Source organism: Schistosoma haematobium, chromosome 6, assembly GCF_000699445.3.
Source record: "Schistosoma haematobium chromosome 6, whole genome shotgun sequence".
Classification (NCBI taxonomy): Eukaryota; Metazoa; Platyhelminthes; class Trematoda; order Strigeidida; family Schistosomatidae; genus Schistosoma; species Schistosoma haematobium.
In genome coordinates, this window is record NC_067201.1 from 18,974,243 (window position 1) to 18,990,096 (window position 15,854).

The 15,854-nt window shown below is 36.1% G+C and overlaps 1 protein-coding gene across 2 annotated transcripts in view; it reads right to left on the reverse strand.

Moving 5' to 3' along the window:
• Positions 1 to 9,340: 9,340 nt before the first annotated feature.
• The window catches only part of WDR36_1 (WD repeat-containing protein 36), a 36,997-nt gene continuing 30,483 nt past the window's right edge, over positions 9,341 to 15,854 (reverse strand). The window contains exons 14-17 of one of the 2 annotated variants that reach the window (XM_035730496.2): positions 15,042 to 15,161; positions 13,447 to 13,829; positions 12,164 to 12,350; positions 9,341 to 9,782 (exon numbers count right to left, since the gene is read on the reverse strand). In XM_035730496.2, the coding sequence (XP_035588000.2) occupies positions 9,455 to 9,782; positions 12,164 to 12,350; positions 13,447 to 13,829; positions 15,042 to 15,161 (1,018 nt within the window). In that variant the 3' untranslated portion in view covers positions 9,341 to 9,454. The remainder of the gene's footprint in view (positions 9,783 to 12,163; positions 12,351 to 13,446; positions 13,830 to 15,041; positions 15,162 to 15,854) is intronic. The other variant, XM_051217051.1, reaches the window with a different exon arrangement.

Here is a 15,854-nt window from a genome sequence, read left to right on the forward strand (position 1 = left end):
GAATGAGTATAATTTGAAGTCATGTGTAATTTTCCCACTTTGATTCCTTAATTCCCAAATTGTTAAGCGAAATTAAGAGGCCACAAGTATCCGGAGTTTGACAACACCTTAACTAGTAATATCTTTTATGATTGAAACGTACCGGTACAGTGAAATCAGAAGTGAAGAGACTCGAAGATATATTCGATAAGTGACTAATCTAGGCTGGCTAGCGGTTATAGGAGAAATGAAGCACGGCGTACTCACTCGTGATCTGGTGCGGATGCATGACCAAGCGCCTTCAATCAGCTAAGTCCATTAAAACTAAAGTGGTCAGCATCAAATATCGAAGACTTTCAGAGCTATTCATTTTGGGGATATATTTACCTCCACAACAGTATTAGAATCATTTCCAGTGGTCAATAAGGAAAGCTGACCCTAAAGCATTCTTAAATTTACTAGACCTAATATGGACGGTCCACCCTCAGTAATGAGAAATTTATAATTTAAGATTTACCATTTCTGATTAACAGATTACAACATCCAATAATAGAAAGTTTGCGACCAGTAATACTAGAAATGGGAACTTTAGTAAGCACAATTATAGCACCAAGTTTTAATGGCTTCAACTTCCCAGTGAAAATGGACTGGACGCTGTCAATATCAACAATAACATCGAGAAAAGCACAACTGGACAGATATAATGGTTTTCAAATATTAAGTGGAAGTTGTAAATAAGGATAATATATGACGTAGAAGTTTACCGCAGGATAAACATCTTCCAAACGTGTTCACCATTGTAACCTGCTTTGTAATTATTTTTTGAATCACTCCTCATATTTCCACGAGAATAGAAGCCATTATCAAACAAAGGCGATCCTGAGTGTAGTTCATCATGGGGACTGAGCAAAGTTATAGATTTTCACCGACTGGAAATCCAGTTCATTTACTACCCTCTAGTTCATATAAGCAGTCCTAGCATCTTGAAGAGAACAGTTCGACGTTTGTGTATTGTGGTCATGTATCTTTTTGCAGTAATCGGGAATAAATCGATTACTTTTCCAGTTGATTCACCCTTCCTCTCTCGCGTGCTTGTCAGCCAATCAGGTGATAGAATAGTTTTCGTCTCTATCCAAGGCAGTTAGTCTCACTTCGAACTCACACGGTTTTAGCCTCAAGGTTGAACGAATCAACCTATCGTGTCAAGGTCTTAATCTAGATTGAAGCAAGTTATTTCCTGTATATTAGTAGGTAGACAGATCAAGATGTGACAGTATACCTCATAAAATGAGAACCAGGATACTTTCTCAGATGAGGAAATTAAGATTACCATATCAAGATCCCGTTATTCATAATTGACAGCTTGAATTACTGTAGCTCAAATCCTGTTTATCTTCAAAAAATCCTTAACGTCAAAATCACTATTTCAACAGACCTGAGTCCTATTATTTAATAAAGGAAGAATGGCATTATCAAGAAAATAATTCTTCATTAGCGAATGGACTCGGAAAAAACGCTCAGTCGTAGTGGACATTTTATATATGATTTGCGCTTTCCCATTTGCTCACGTTTAAGGTTTGCACATGGAATTTGACTCAGATAAATGACAACTTAGGAATTTATATTAATGGTGTGAAAAGCAAAAAAGAAGACCTGACAAACTACGAAAGCTATTCTTGGGGATATTATTTCATTAAATGCTAAGCCTGTAAAACAGCAACATTTATCTTTGCCCCTAGTCTATTCTACAGATCATAAGCTTTCACTTCATTTATGATTAACTGCCATAGCCTTTCCTGTTCCAAGGCTATTGTGATTTAAACGTAATCTCTTGTACTCTATTTTCTACTCTAATCCCCAGCTTCGGACATCACTGTATTTTCGTAATTGTTTGGTTATTTATTCTCTGAAAAAGTGGCTTACACAATGTTATGTCCCGATAAGTATAATGAATGGTAACTGTTGAGATCTATTTATGGTCAAATACTATACATATATTTTTATCGTATAATTATTAAATAACTAAACTATTTATATTCGTGTTCCTTTTATCATAAGCTTTATTTTGGCCTGAACTATTATTATACGATTTGCCGTTCTTCATTTCCGACCTGTCTATCAATTATTACCTCCCATATTCACAGCCACTTTTGACTAAATATTGTACAAATGTTATTTTCTATTTTATGATACGATGTGGTCTGGTTGGTTTGTATACAAACCCAGTATGTTTGAAATACATGATTCATATCGCAGAGGCTGAGATTGGTGTTCTGGATTTAACTGACTGGGCTAGGCAGGAAGCAGGACCAATAAGTACTCTAGACTGCTCGCATGGGCTTTATGCGTTATTGGTCCGATCGACCAGTCACTGCTCCCTAATTGGCGGTATCATATTATACATTAGTAGGGCACAGACTACAAGTTACAACACGCTAAGTCACAAAATGTCAGGAAATCTAATTTTTCTACTCATCACGATATTACAAATATATTATTTATTTATAACAATCTACCCAATGCTCAATTTATTCGCTGAAAAATTCCCATTATATTAAAACAACAATTATTATTCAACACTCGCTATCAATGTTTTCAAGTATCCAAGTCCTCAGCCGATGATTATCTCACATAAGCTGGAAAAGTAGATTGAGAATGCGATCGATTTAAAATAAATGAAATTACAGCAGACCAGTTTAAATGTTTGATTTTTATCTGTGGTTTAAAGAATCCAGAAGATACCGATATCCGTACCAGGATTTTGGCAGGTATTGAGCAGGAACCGAATATGACTCTACAAATGGTCACTACTGAGTGTCAACGGTTATTAAATCTCAAACATGATAGAGCGATAGTGCAACAGAAGGCGAAACCTTCCGATTTCGGCTTAATAAATGCACTCAGATCCTTCAAATCTTCCAAACAAAGCGCGACAACTAGCAAACCACCGTCACCGTGTGGAGCATGACATTTTTTGAAATTATGCCCGTTCAAGGATCACAAATGCAACCGATATCTACGCTTGGTCATAAAGAAGGCCACTGCTCATCAAATAAACGCCAGTCTAAATATCGTAGCGGAAATGAGAAGCGACAGCCACAGGGTCAAATCAAAAGCATGTTCGCAACTTTCAAGGTTGGATTTCCAAGTGAACAGAAGTAAGTAAACTTATTAGTAAATGGAAAACCTGGTTATAGTTCTCTCTTATTACAACCCAGCTATTACTATTGCTTAGTATTCTTGGACACCAATTCACTCGACAAGTCCCCAAATCAGAACACGGTTGGACAGGAAAGAGGTTATATTCCGAATAACAAGGTCAGATGGAAGTAAGAAGCACAGTGGGGAAAACATTGGTATATTTATAGTTTTTACACGAGATTTCTGGAGTGTTCTCCAAGTATCGACTAGCGCTGAATGGGTAAGAATTAGACAATCAGCGTGCACCAAAGCAATCGTGTATTGAGCATGCTTTAATCCAGTCTATGTCCCGCTAACAAACCTATACTTTGTTAGTTGGACACGGCTTCCGAAGTTACACTGATTTCCAAGAACACGTGACTCAAGCTGAGGTGCAAACGTATCTTATCAACAGAACATGTTGCCCGAAATACCTCAGGAGATAAAGTGAAGGTAACAGAAGTCATGTACAACGTACAATTCAAAGAACATAAGTTCACTGATGTTTGCTATTTGATGAGACAACATGATTTAGATCTATTAGGATTAGACTGTATTGAGAAGATTGATACTTTGAATAGTTCATTAAATGAGGTATGTTCTCACAATCCTTCCTCTGAATTTCTTATGATATTTCTGTATCGAATGCCTCTAATGTATCATGTTCTCATGATATTTATGTATTAAATGCTTTCGATATAATATGTTCTCGTAATGATTTTAAATAAAATACCTCCGATGTAACATGTCCTCAAAATGATTACCAATCAAATGCCTCAAACAACGTATGCTCTCGTAAGATTTCAGAATCTCATTTATTTTATTCTAATATTATTGTCCATACCAAGGTCTCCGGTTACATCCCAAATCCCGACATCACGAAAAGAACCTTGGTCATGTGTACACATTGATTTGCCGGCCCATTCCAGGGTACTGTGGTGTTTGAATGAATTAATGATTCCATTGATTCCATTAATTCATTCAAACACCATATTCGCCACAGCTTAAATTGGAGTCTAAGTGTCTGTAATTGATTGTACGTCTTCTTCTTAAGTTCGTCCTGTGTCTAATGCTAATGAGTACATTCTAGATAATACAGAGTCTTTATCCAATACACTGTCGGACAGACACAGGATGAACTTAAGAAGACGTACAATCAATTACAGATACTTAGACTCCAATTTAAGCTGTGGCGAATATGGTGTTTGAATGAATTAATGATTCCATTGTACTTGTTGAATGCTTGATTTCGAATTCTAAATATAGTATATTCGTCTGTGATTATCTAGTAATTCTTGATACGATTACGTTATTTCTGGGATTCTTAGTTCATACTATAATTCAAATACTCCTGATTATCACAGGTACATATTTTCTCGTTTGTGTCGATGATTATTCAAAATGATCAGAGATTCTTTCCATGAACCAAATCACTTCGCAAGAGACTATTATGAAGTTTCGGCAGTTATCACAATTGATTGATCACTGGGTGGTGATCAATTGTGATTACATCTCAGTCCTACAGGAGGTTAGTCACGGCTCGGATAGCTCAGTGGTAACGTCTCTGACTGTGAAGCTGGGTGACACGAGACCGAATCCGCCAGGGAGCACCAGTTCCCTCAAGATTACAGGTACACCTTGCTGACGAGTGCCAAGTAGCACGAAACCCGGGTCCAGGGTTTCCTGTTGACTACCTCCAACCACCATCTAATCTCAGTTTCGGCAGTTGTTCTCTAGTTTCGGATTGCCAGATGTTCCTGTGTCAAGCGGCACTCAGTTTACTTCTTCCATTTCCTCAGTTTTCTGCAGCAGGTACGGAGTTAAACATGTTCTTCTACCCCCAAATCATTCACAATCGAATGGTCAAGCCGAAAGGTTTGTGGATACTCTCAGAAGAGCGCCATTGAAGGCTAAAGGGGAAGGGAAGATTAAGGAAATTAATGTCTTTCTATTGGTCTACAGAACATCTCCTAATCCATCAGACCTAAGTCATTTATCTTTAGCAGAAATTATGTTGGGTAGAAAAGATAAAACTGCTCTCAATGCCACAGAACCAAAGATCGGAAGATGGAAACAATTTAATCGTCATCATAGGACGAAACGCAGAATCTTCCAAAATAATCAGAAAGTATACGTTCGTGATTTCCGATGCTCAATTCCGCAATTGACCAGTGAACACATCCTTAGGAGACGAGGAAATGTCATGTATATGGTGGAAGTTGAAGATCAAAAGTGGATGCGTCACTCCAACCACATACCGGAAAATGCTGGCACTTCACAGAAAACCGAAAAGCCGGGCACTATGTGTTGTAACATTAAGCCCGGCGAGTTATCACATGGTTTATTCGCTAACCGAAATACGACTTATTCAATCTTAGTACTGTGATAAGCCAATGACTTTCGACCGGTATGAGCAGCCTAGCGACTTTATCGGTCCTTTTTCCCCTAGTCCGTCCAATTGAGTCCAGAACGCCAACAACAACTTACACTATGCGAATCATTTATTTCAATCATATTTAGTTTATATACAAGCCATACAGACCGCATCACACTATGAAATAGGAAGTAACATTTACACAAGATCAAGTCAGAATGTGGTTGTGAACGTGGGAGACGGCAATTAATAAACTGAGCATAATTAAAGGACAGCAATTTGTATAATAATAATCTATAGGTCAAAACGAAGCTTACAATAAGACGAATATAGATATACATAATATAGTTACAATAAGAATAAACATATACAATATTAGTCCATTTATAGTTCTCAGAAGTTACCCTTAGTTTAATCTTCACTCGGACGTAACACAACGTGGGGAATCGTCTTGGTCAGTTTCTAAATAGGAAGTTCAGCGACTCAGAACACCGTGCAAGATTATGTGAACGGAGAAAGGAGAATCCTTGACAAACTACGGAAGCTAATAGTTAATTAGTTGTAAAATTATGGAAATGGTTTCGCTTTGTTTATTTAGTATATTCATTGAAATGTTTTTGTAGAATTATATTGTTGAATCTAGCAAAGAAAAACTGTTTTATGTACTTGCGTAATAGACTAAATTACGCAAAACTGAGGCATTCAATAGAAAATTGGCTAGGTTTAAACCTAACTCCATCTCCACCAAATGTAACCCTACCTATTTGCGATAGAATAAACATGCAATTATAAACGTCAACGAGGAATAGATAAATTATTATTCACTGCTTCTGGTTATATTTCCACATAAAACTTAAGTTCGCAGCCAAATCTATACGCATTTTAGTAAATAAATGAAACGGCTTTCCGGATTTTTTTCTCTATTACGTTATCATTACCGTTTCTTTTTCGAAAGAAATTCACGTACATGCCTCAATGATGGCTGCTTTCCTCGTCACATTATTAAAGCTGTCGGTGCTTGAAAAATACCTCCTTCGTTAAAAAATCTTCGACGTGTCACCAAATCCCAAATCGAATGCACTAAGGAACTTATCTCTAAACTTAAAATAGAATCCCTTGGTTATGACAAAATTGTTATGGATTTAAATATTATATGTCGTATTAAACTCATTAACTTCATTCGCGATGTTCAGTCTAAAACCAGTCATAAATTGCTGAAGACATTAACTAAAACACTTGTTAAAGAACAAAACCATGTGGCATTTCCTACTAATCCACGAAAATACATAAAGAACTTATCGAATAAAAAACTAAGTCGAATTGAAACTGAGGCACTCTCCCTTGGATTCAAATTTCATATCCCGAAAAAATGTAACAGAGTAGGAACTGAGACGCAGTTCGAATATTTATATGAACAGTTGTCAGACCCAAAACCCATGAACGACGTAAAACAAAGTTGGTTCTAATCTAAATTAGTGGATATCACAAATCAGTATGTTAAGACACCAATCACACAATCAAAGTTATTCACTAAAGATCACTATCAAGCATTAGGAAAACTTATTAAAGGCGAAACAATAATGCTACTTCGTCCGGATAAGGGTCCCGGTGTAGTCATTCTTAACAGAGATGAATATATTAATAAAGTAACGTCTATATTAAATGACTCCACTAGGTTTATTATCGACAATACCCAGAAAGACTCAACAGATGCGACAAAGAAGCGTCTCCTAAGAAAGTTGAGAGAACTCCTGAAGAAAAATCTAATAGATAATCATACATACAATGGACTTAAACATAAAGGATCACAATTACCGTACCTATACGGCCTAACCAAAACTCACAAGCACGACATCCCAACTAAACCAATATTATCAACGGCTAATTCGCCCTTCCATAAACTCGCCCGCTGGCTGTCAAAGTGCCTAGAACCAATCCGAAAGAAACTAACACCTTACAGTCTAAAAGATAGTTTTGAATTTGTACAAAAACTCGACAACCTAAATGTTTCCGATAAATTTATGGTTTCATTTTACGTCTCATCGCTCTTCACAAACATCCCCTTGGAAGAAACGGTTGAGATCATATGTGAATATCCTGAACTTCTACCTCTACCAATCCACGATTTTAAACAGCTCCTCTTTCTGTGTACAAAAAAATATACAATTTCGATCCAATAATGCCCTTTACCGCCAAATCGATGGAGTTGCCATGGGTAGCCCATTGGGCCCAATTCTTGCCGATATATTCATAGGAAACCTAGAACAAAAAAAGCTTAAGCACGTAATCGATGGTACTACGCTGTATTGTAGATATATTGATGACACATTCCTCATCTGCAACAATCACGAACACGCTATTAAGCTATTCGACCTATTTAATAAAGCACATGGGGACATAGACTTTACTATGGAACAAGAAGCTGAAGACAAATTCCATTTCTTTGATGTTGGGATCAGACGAACATCTGATGGTAAATTACATAGACATATTCACCATAAAAATACCTGGAGTGGTCTATATCTCAATTACCACAGTTTCTGCCTAATGAGTTACAAAAAGGGTATTGTACGAACCCTTTTTAACCGCGCTCGAAAACATTTGTTCAAAAGAATACCTTGATGATGAAATTAATCTGATTACTAATGTTCTACGTGATAATGAATACCCATTGAAATTTATCCGGAAATATGCAAAAACCAATCCTCGTACAAAATACGATGGACTAGAAAGGAAAACCTGCTTCTTACACTTACGTTTCAAAGGTGATGAAATTGCCGGAATAATTAATCACAGACTAAGCTCTGCGTTGAAAGTGACCTACCCAGCAGCAAAACTTACGACAGTATGGCAAACGAACTGCTCACTTAAACAAACCAAAATCGACAAGTCCTCTCCCCTCAGTTGCTCCAACTGCATTTACCAATTCACATGTACGTGCCAAAGCACATACATTGGAAGAACCGAGAGAAGAGTGCATGTCCGCATTTCTGAGCATGTTCCGAAAAACTTGAGGCTGCGAGGGACTAAGGCTTTCAACAGTGCAGTAGCTCGGCATCTACTTGACACCGGGCATACCGTCGACATTCCGCACGCTTTCAAAATTATCAATAGACAAAGAAGTACGACCACCCTCCGTTTTGCTGAAGTTATTGCGATCAAAAAACTTAAACCGGACTTATGCATTCAAAAAGAGACTTTAATAAACTTATCACTACCTTGGTAATCTTTTTTTTGTTTTTTTGCGTTTTGGTTATTTTATTCATTTTAAAATTTTTATTTTGTGTTATACTCCCCCCCCCTATTACCGAATTCTTAAACCAATTTTTTATTCACACATTTCCACCACCTGATCCTCTTAAATTATGTTAACTTTTCAAATTCTATTTAATTATTATTACGTAATCCATCTGATCATTATTCAATTCCATTAATCTCTAAAATTATCACACAATTTATGAACTTCACCAAACTATTACACCACTCACCCTGAATCAATTCCTTTTTTAACCTCTGACCTGTTCTAGCATATATATATATATATATATATATATATATATATATATATATATATATATGCTAGAACAGGTCAGAGGTTAAAAAAGGAATTAATTCAGGGTGAGTGGTGTAATAGTTTGGTGAAGTTATATATATATATATATATATATATATATATATATATATATATATAGTTATTATTGTAATCCAGTTATTTACGTTCATTTATGTCAATTGCTTTCACACTATCTCAATGTAAAAATTCTACCACATTTTTGGTTTGTAAGCAGCTGACGAGAAACCTCAAAATAATATGAATTCATACTATTATGCATCAATGTTTGTTCTTGCTCTATTTAAATTCATAAAGGGAACCAATTGCATGAAATTTTAAAAAAAAAGTAGCAATATGTTAATCATTATTTATAACTGCAATGCAGTCACAGGATTACGAATGAAATCAACTAAACATAAAGATTGAGTAATACAATGTGTTAAGTTCGATTGTGCTTTTCTTTTAGTCTTTATTGCTCGGTTAACTAAAATTAATGTAACGAAATAAGGGGACATCGAATCATATTTCATTTGGTCTTTTATCACTATCTGTAGATACTCTTCATTTAGTTCGTCCGGTTTTTGATTAAACAAATTGTTCTGTACATGACAATGTCGGAATAAAATATCACTATGCTGTTGCAATAAAATTTCCAAACAAGCGCAAGCAAGATCGAAATCTCGATTCGATTGAAACCTGTTGTTAAGAGAAAATACAAGAAAACTCATATTTAGTGCAATAAAAAAAGCAGAGTCAATAAATAAAAGAGAAATAAATAGATACCAACCTTAAAGGATAATTATATGAATAGAGTATAAATCCAACTAGCTAACAGAGAAATATGGTAAACCAAAAGATCAGTCAATAACAAACAAGAGCTCTTGAATAGACCACTCCACTGAATCTTACATCGAAGCACAATCTAAAACCTTCTGAAAAGATGACGCACAAATAATGGAAGAAATCAACAAGACTATTAGTAATATGAAGAGCGAAAAACCAGCTGAAGCAGGGATGACAGATTTTGGAAGAAGAACAAGAATCAACAGGCTGGAAGGAGAAATGCTTTGTCAACACCGAGGAAAGATCTTAGTAAGTGTGAGAACGAAAGAGGCATTATTCCACTGTCAGTACTAAGCCCCCAAATACCCTGGTACGGCCGAGAGTGTGTTGAATCCGCTCTCCCTCTCGAAATGCTCTCACATGGCCACGCGTACATAGCCTCTGCCAGGGTAATCCTACTCACTGTAATCTCGTGGCGAGGGTGTTGTTTGCGAAATTGAGAGGACGAAAAGCGAATGAACGACACCTTAACCGGGCTGGTGGACACGGAGAGTCCACCTAGGAGAGTTGGAAAACTCTGATTCCAAACCAATGATGCACATGGGCTCCAGTATCCTGAGGGAACAAATCGCGTATGAACCAATTGTTGGTCACCGGCTACCACGGGACTGCATCGCCTTACGTTGCTCCACTGCCTTGTGGATCAGACCATCAGGTCGAAGGCTCCAGGTGTGGCCCCCTAAGAAAACCACCTGCTTCGGTTTGGACACCTGGGCAGAATCACAGCCCTCACACAAATCAAGTGAGATCTGTGTGGCACAAATGTATTTGGCGCTTCTTTGTACTAATATCTAGGTGTTAAAATAAATAAATAAAATAAGGTCTTCAACAGCGTTACTGAACTGAATAAAATAATGCATAACGTTCAACCTAGAGACCAACGAAATAGGTTTTGTAAGGAAATGAACAATTGTTCATAGACGGCAACGCACTGAGGCGTTCCAAGTGAGCACCGATGTCAAAAAAGGCTCCATATTCTCGTCCATTTTCTTGCTGCCATCTGTCGACTGGATAATGAGGACCTGTATATCTAAGGAGGAGCATAGAATACCGTGGACATAACTGGACGATATGGACTTTGGAGATGACTCAGACCCCCGGTTGCATACACGGAAACAAATGCAGACGAATATACCCAATGTACTAGCCTCTTCCATAGAAATAGGCCTCAACATTCTGTTAGGTCCCGAGAAACATAATGAATGGTAACTTTGGGATCCTTTTATGGACCAATACTAAACGTATATTTTTATCGTATAATTGTTAAATAACTAAACTATTCATATTTATGTTCCTCTTATTATAAGATTTATTTTGACCTATGAACCATTATTATACGTTTTACCATTCTTGAATTATGCCGCCTGTTAGTCACCGCCTCCCACATTCACAGCCACATTTGGCCATATTTTGTACAAATGTTATTTTCTATTTTATCCTACGTTGTCGTCTGTTTGATTGATATACAAACTCAGTATGTTTGAAATATAACGAGGCTGAGACTGATGTTCTGGACTTAACTGGCTGGGTTAGGCGGAAAGCAGGACCAATCAGAACTCTAGGCTGCTCGCACGTGTTTTACGCGTCCTTGGTCCAATCGATAATTCGCTGCTTCTGATTGGCGGCTTTGGGCTATAACACATTCACAAGAGAAAAAGAAAGATCGTGAAACGCAAAACAATGAACACCAACCAAATCACACTTGATGGCGAAGCTCTGGAAGAAGTAGAAACCCCTACTACCTAGACAGTGACATCGATAAACAAGGAGGATCTGATTCGGACGTGAAAGCACTAATCAACAAACCAAGGGTAGCATTCCTACAACTGAAGAATATCTGGAACTCAATACTAAAGTCACAATTTTCAACACTAACGTCAAAGCAGTTTTATATCGTAAAGAGCTGAGACTTGGAGAACTACCACAACCACCATAATGAGGTACAGATGTTTATAAACAGGTGTCTACGCAAGATACTCCGGATCCATTGGCTAGAGACCATCAGCAATAACATACTCTGACTGAGAAGAAACTGACTTCCAGTTAAGAAAATCAAGAAAAAGCGTTGGGTGGGTAAGACACTGTAGAAACCACTGGACTGAATCAAGAGGCAAGTCCTAACTTGAAATTCTCAGGCAAACGGAAAAGTGATGAATCGAGGATCACAGGGCGTCGAAAACTGGAGGCGGTACCAAACAACAGAAGTAATTACAATAAAATGAGCGTTCGCTTACCGATTAATTATATATCGGAGAAATCCATGCAGTTTTAAGTAAGGATTGGTTACATGGTCATAGAATGCTTTTGTTCGTTTAGGATTTAAACAAGGCATTTCCTCTTCAGCTGATGGAACAAGTAGACGAATTTCCAAATCTAGTCCAGTTGTTCCAACTGATTTCAAGTCATGAGAAATCTTATCGACTAGAATGAGTAAAAAATAATATACGAATAAAAGGCACAAATACATCTTTTTACAACTTTTTAAGCTGGCAAGCTAGCTTTGCTTCACCTTTACAAACTCCTTAAGCTTTTGTGGATTTGTGAAAAATAAACTCCCGCATAGAGCTACATAAGTGTATGGTTGTGTTTACTCAGTGTTCTGGAGCAGGTCACATTGGCCACACAAATCGAGCACTATTAAATCGGATCCTGGGTGGTTTTTGAGAAGCGTACTTAAAACAATAGATTGATCAATACTAAGACATCATGTTAACTCCAGTCAAACTGCTCCGTCTGATACATCCTTCAAATTGTATACAATCAAACAGTGTGGCTGTAGAGAAAAAATTAATACAGAAGGGTTTTCGATTTGTTTTTTTAAACCGGAGGTCACTGCGCCAAAAGTGATTCGTGAAAACCATTTTTTTTCCATGGTCATGACACGGCAAAGTGGCTTTAATACTTCCTTTGAATGTCTTCAATTTGCATATAACTATACGTTATTCTTACCAAGTTTTTCATTCATTCTTCACCTTTCTTTCACTTTTTCAGTTTCATCTGGTCCTCTTTCTTTAACTTAGCGATTATTACGTTTCTTATGGCACCTAAAATTGTGCAGTCATCCTTCTATTTTTTTTAGCAGATCACCTTACGTGTTAATGAATTGTAGATACGATTGTACGACCTAAGTAATATCGTAGAAAAGAAAATTTTCTCGCAGTTACCTTAAGTTCTTCTTCAATGACATCATGAGTTACTTTAGTTACATCTTTAGTAATTTATAAAAGGACAAAAAAGCGATAATTTTCTGCTGTGGGGGATTTAACAAAAATATAGTATTGCTACACTTCAAATATGTCCGATCAACAAATCAGTAGGCGGTCATGAATGTTGGTACTCATAGAAGAATACCATTAAGCTTTTTGATTTACGTCTGTAGATATTACTTTAGATGTGCAGAAAAACTTGATTCAATAGTGCTTTCAAAAGTCTACAGAATATGATTAAAAGGGAGAAGCAGTAGGCTACTTAAAAAAGAGTGGTTTAAGAATTTAAAAAATGCACCAATAACACTTACATTCATCATTTGATTTCGCTTGAATAAGTCTCATAGATAAGCCTTGTATAGGTTCAATAGCGTGTTCGAAATTTTTATCCAACAATCCACGTCGTTTACGATTACTTGTTTTATTAATCAACTGTTGTTTAGTTGACAATCCATTACTAAAATCATCATCAGCCGATAGTAAGCCTTGATTGGTCTCAACAACTGGCAAAAAGAATGGTAGATTTATGAGATTTTCTGCAACTGCATGAGTAGCAGTATTGTTATTTAAAAGTTTCCCAGCTTGATGATTACGTTGTCGAATAAAATCCAAATTCAGTAATGTTGCAAAAAATGATGATGGGATTCCAGAGAGTGTTAAAAGATGGCAATGAATTTGTTCAGGAGATATATAACTGGAAAATATGGGATAAATAATTTACATACAAAGTAAAACTAAGGACCAACGGTTAAAAGCTTGTAAATAGGCTAATGTTTAGATTGATTTCCTGTAAAATTACTTTTAATTTTGATTGTAAAGTTTTATTTTGTTCGTGAACTTAAAAACTATGAATAAATTCAATTAACTCTGATGACGACAATTATCATTTAAATTTATCATTATTATCAGCCCCTGAATTCCCCATATTTTTTTGATTTCGCTAACTTATATTTTCTTGAATCGTATTTTCGATGTCGAGTGTTTTCTGATACCACTTATACTATCACGACGTCTACGACTCTGGGATATTCTCTAACAATTTTATCTCAATGACAGATATACACATGCCAGGTTATACGTTGCATTTAACTGACCCACTGAGTAGGGACAAACAAATCAGAATATGAGTAGTTTCATTGAAGTCTATTTGTATACTTTACGGTCATACTGAATAATTTGCAAAACAAGCCCATGGTCTTTATTAAACCGAACGTCAGTTTCTACAGCCTTCTGAGACAGTATCAGCGTTTAAATTTAGACAGAACAATACTTTATAGGTTATGCTCAGATTATTGGATAATACGAAAGTGAAGACTGAACGACTTCATACTAAGTTTGATGGAAAACGTCAGAGAGAAGATACGGAAAAAGTTGGTCTGGAAGGAAAAATTAAGAACGTGAAAACACTTAGCTAACCAGCAAGTAAAAAACGTATTCGGAGAGGAGGCATAAGAAAATTTTAGTGTTCAAGATTGGACTCTTCGCAAAGGGCCTGCTTAACGAAGACGTTAAGGCTATGTTCTCTTGTGCAATCAAATTAGCCAGTTATAATTGGTTAACATTAGAAAAAAATGTATCCCCATAATTTTAAATCAGAGAGAATAGTTAGGGAAGGATCCCTAAACTGACACCTGGACTTCTTAAAATCAAAACTGTTACGACTATCCGTGCCGTCGTCTATAATCCATATCTGAACAATTCCTCCAGAAGTCGGTTTGAACAACCCAGAAGTAGAATTTGACTTGAAACAGAGACTGAAGCTAAGATAGTGTAATATGAAATCCTGAATTTAGTTATTAACTGACCTTACTTGGTCATGCCAAATAACCCAGTTTCAATGAAGGTGGAAAAGTTTTCTCAAGGACTCCAACATTTTTCAAATTGAAAAAAATTATTAGAAACTCACACGTGTTCTTCACACTTTCCAGATGACAAGTCATCCATGTACTCAAAATCCATATACTTTCTGACATCTGTATCCATACCAAGCTCAATTACATCACATGTATTTCGAGTCATTAATATTCTTGAAAAAGTAAAAGAAGGGAAACTGAGTAGTGAATTTTGTACCGAGTTACGATCAAATCACTTCAAATTATCCATACACAGAAACTATACAAATGAATGAATAACAGAGAAAGAAACCTAGCAATAAACATTAAAGTAGTAAACAGGCGTTTTAAGGGGAATGATCGACAACTATTATCGTGAAAAAAATGATACAATACTGTTAAACCAGACCATAAAGAAACAGAAATGATGGTTTAAACAGAATATATATGAACGGGTAAATAATTTATCGGATAGCATTAGGTTGAATGCAAACTAGCATTCCTCAATTATTTGGTCAAAAGAAAATAAGTAGTTTCACCGCATTCTATTATTACTTATTGAGTTCATATAACTTCATAAATTATACCGTCTTTCATCAAACATTTGGTTGGATTTCCATTTACATTATTACTTCTTCCACTTTGCGTTACCTATATATATTCGGATCATTAATCTCATAAGTTCATTTACAATTGATATTTCACGTTAGTCACTCTAATATTCTTATTTTATTTTAAAAAATCCTAAATTCATATGCTATAATTATAAGATGTATTTACAATGAATCTTGCCACTTTTTGAACTAATAATTTGGATGTATAGTTGTAGAACCTTAAGAAATTTTATAGAAAACAATATTCTTCGTTTATATATCGATGCTTAAAAT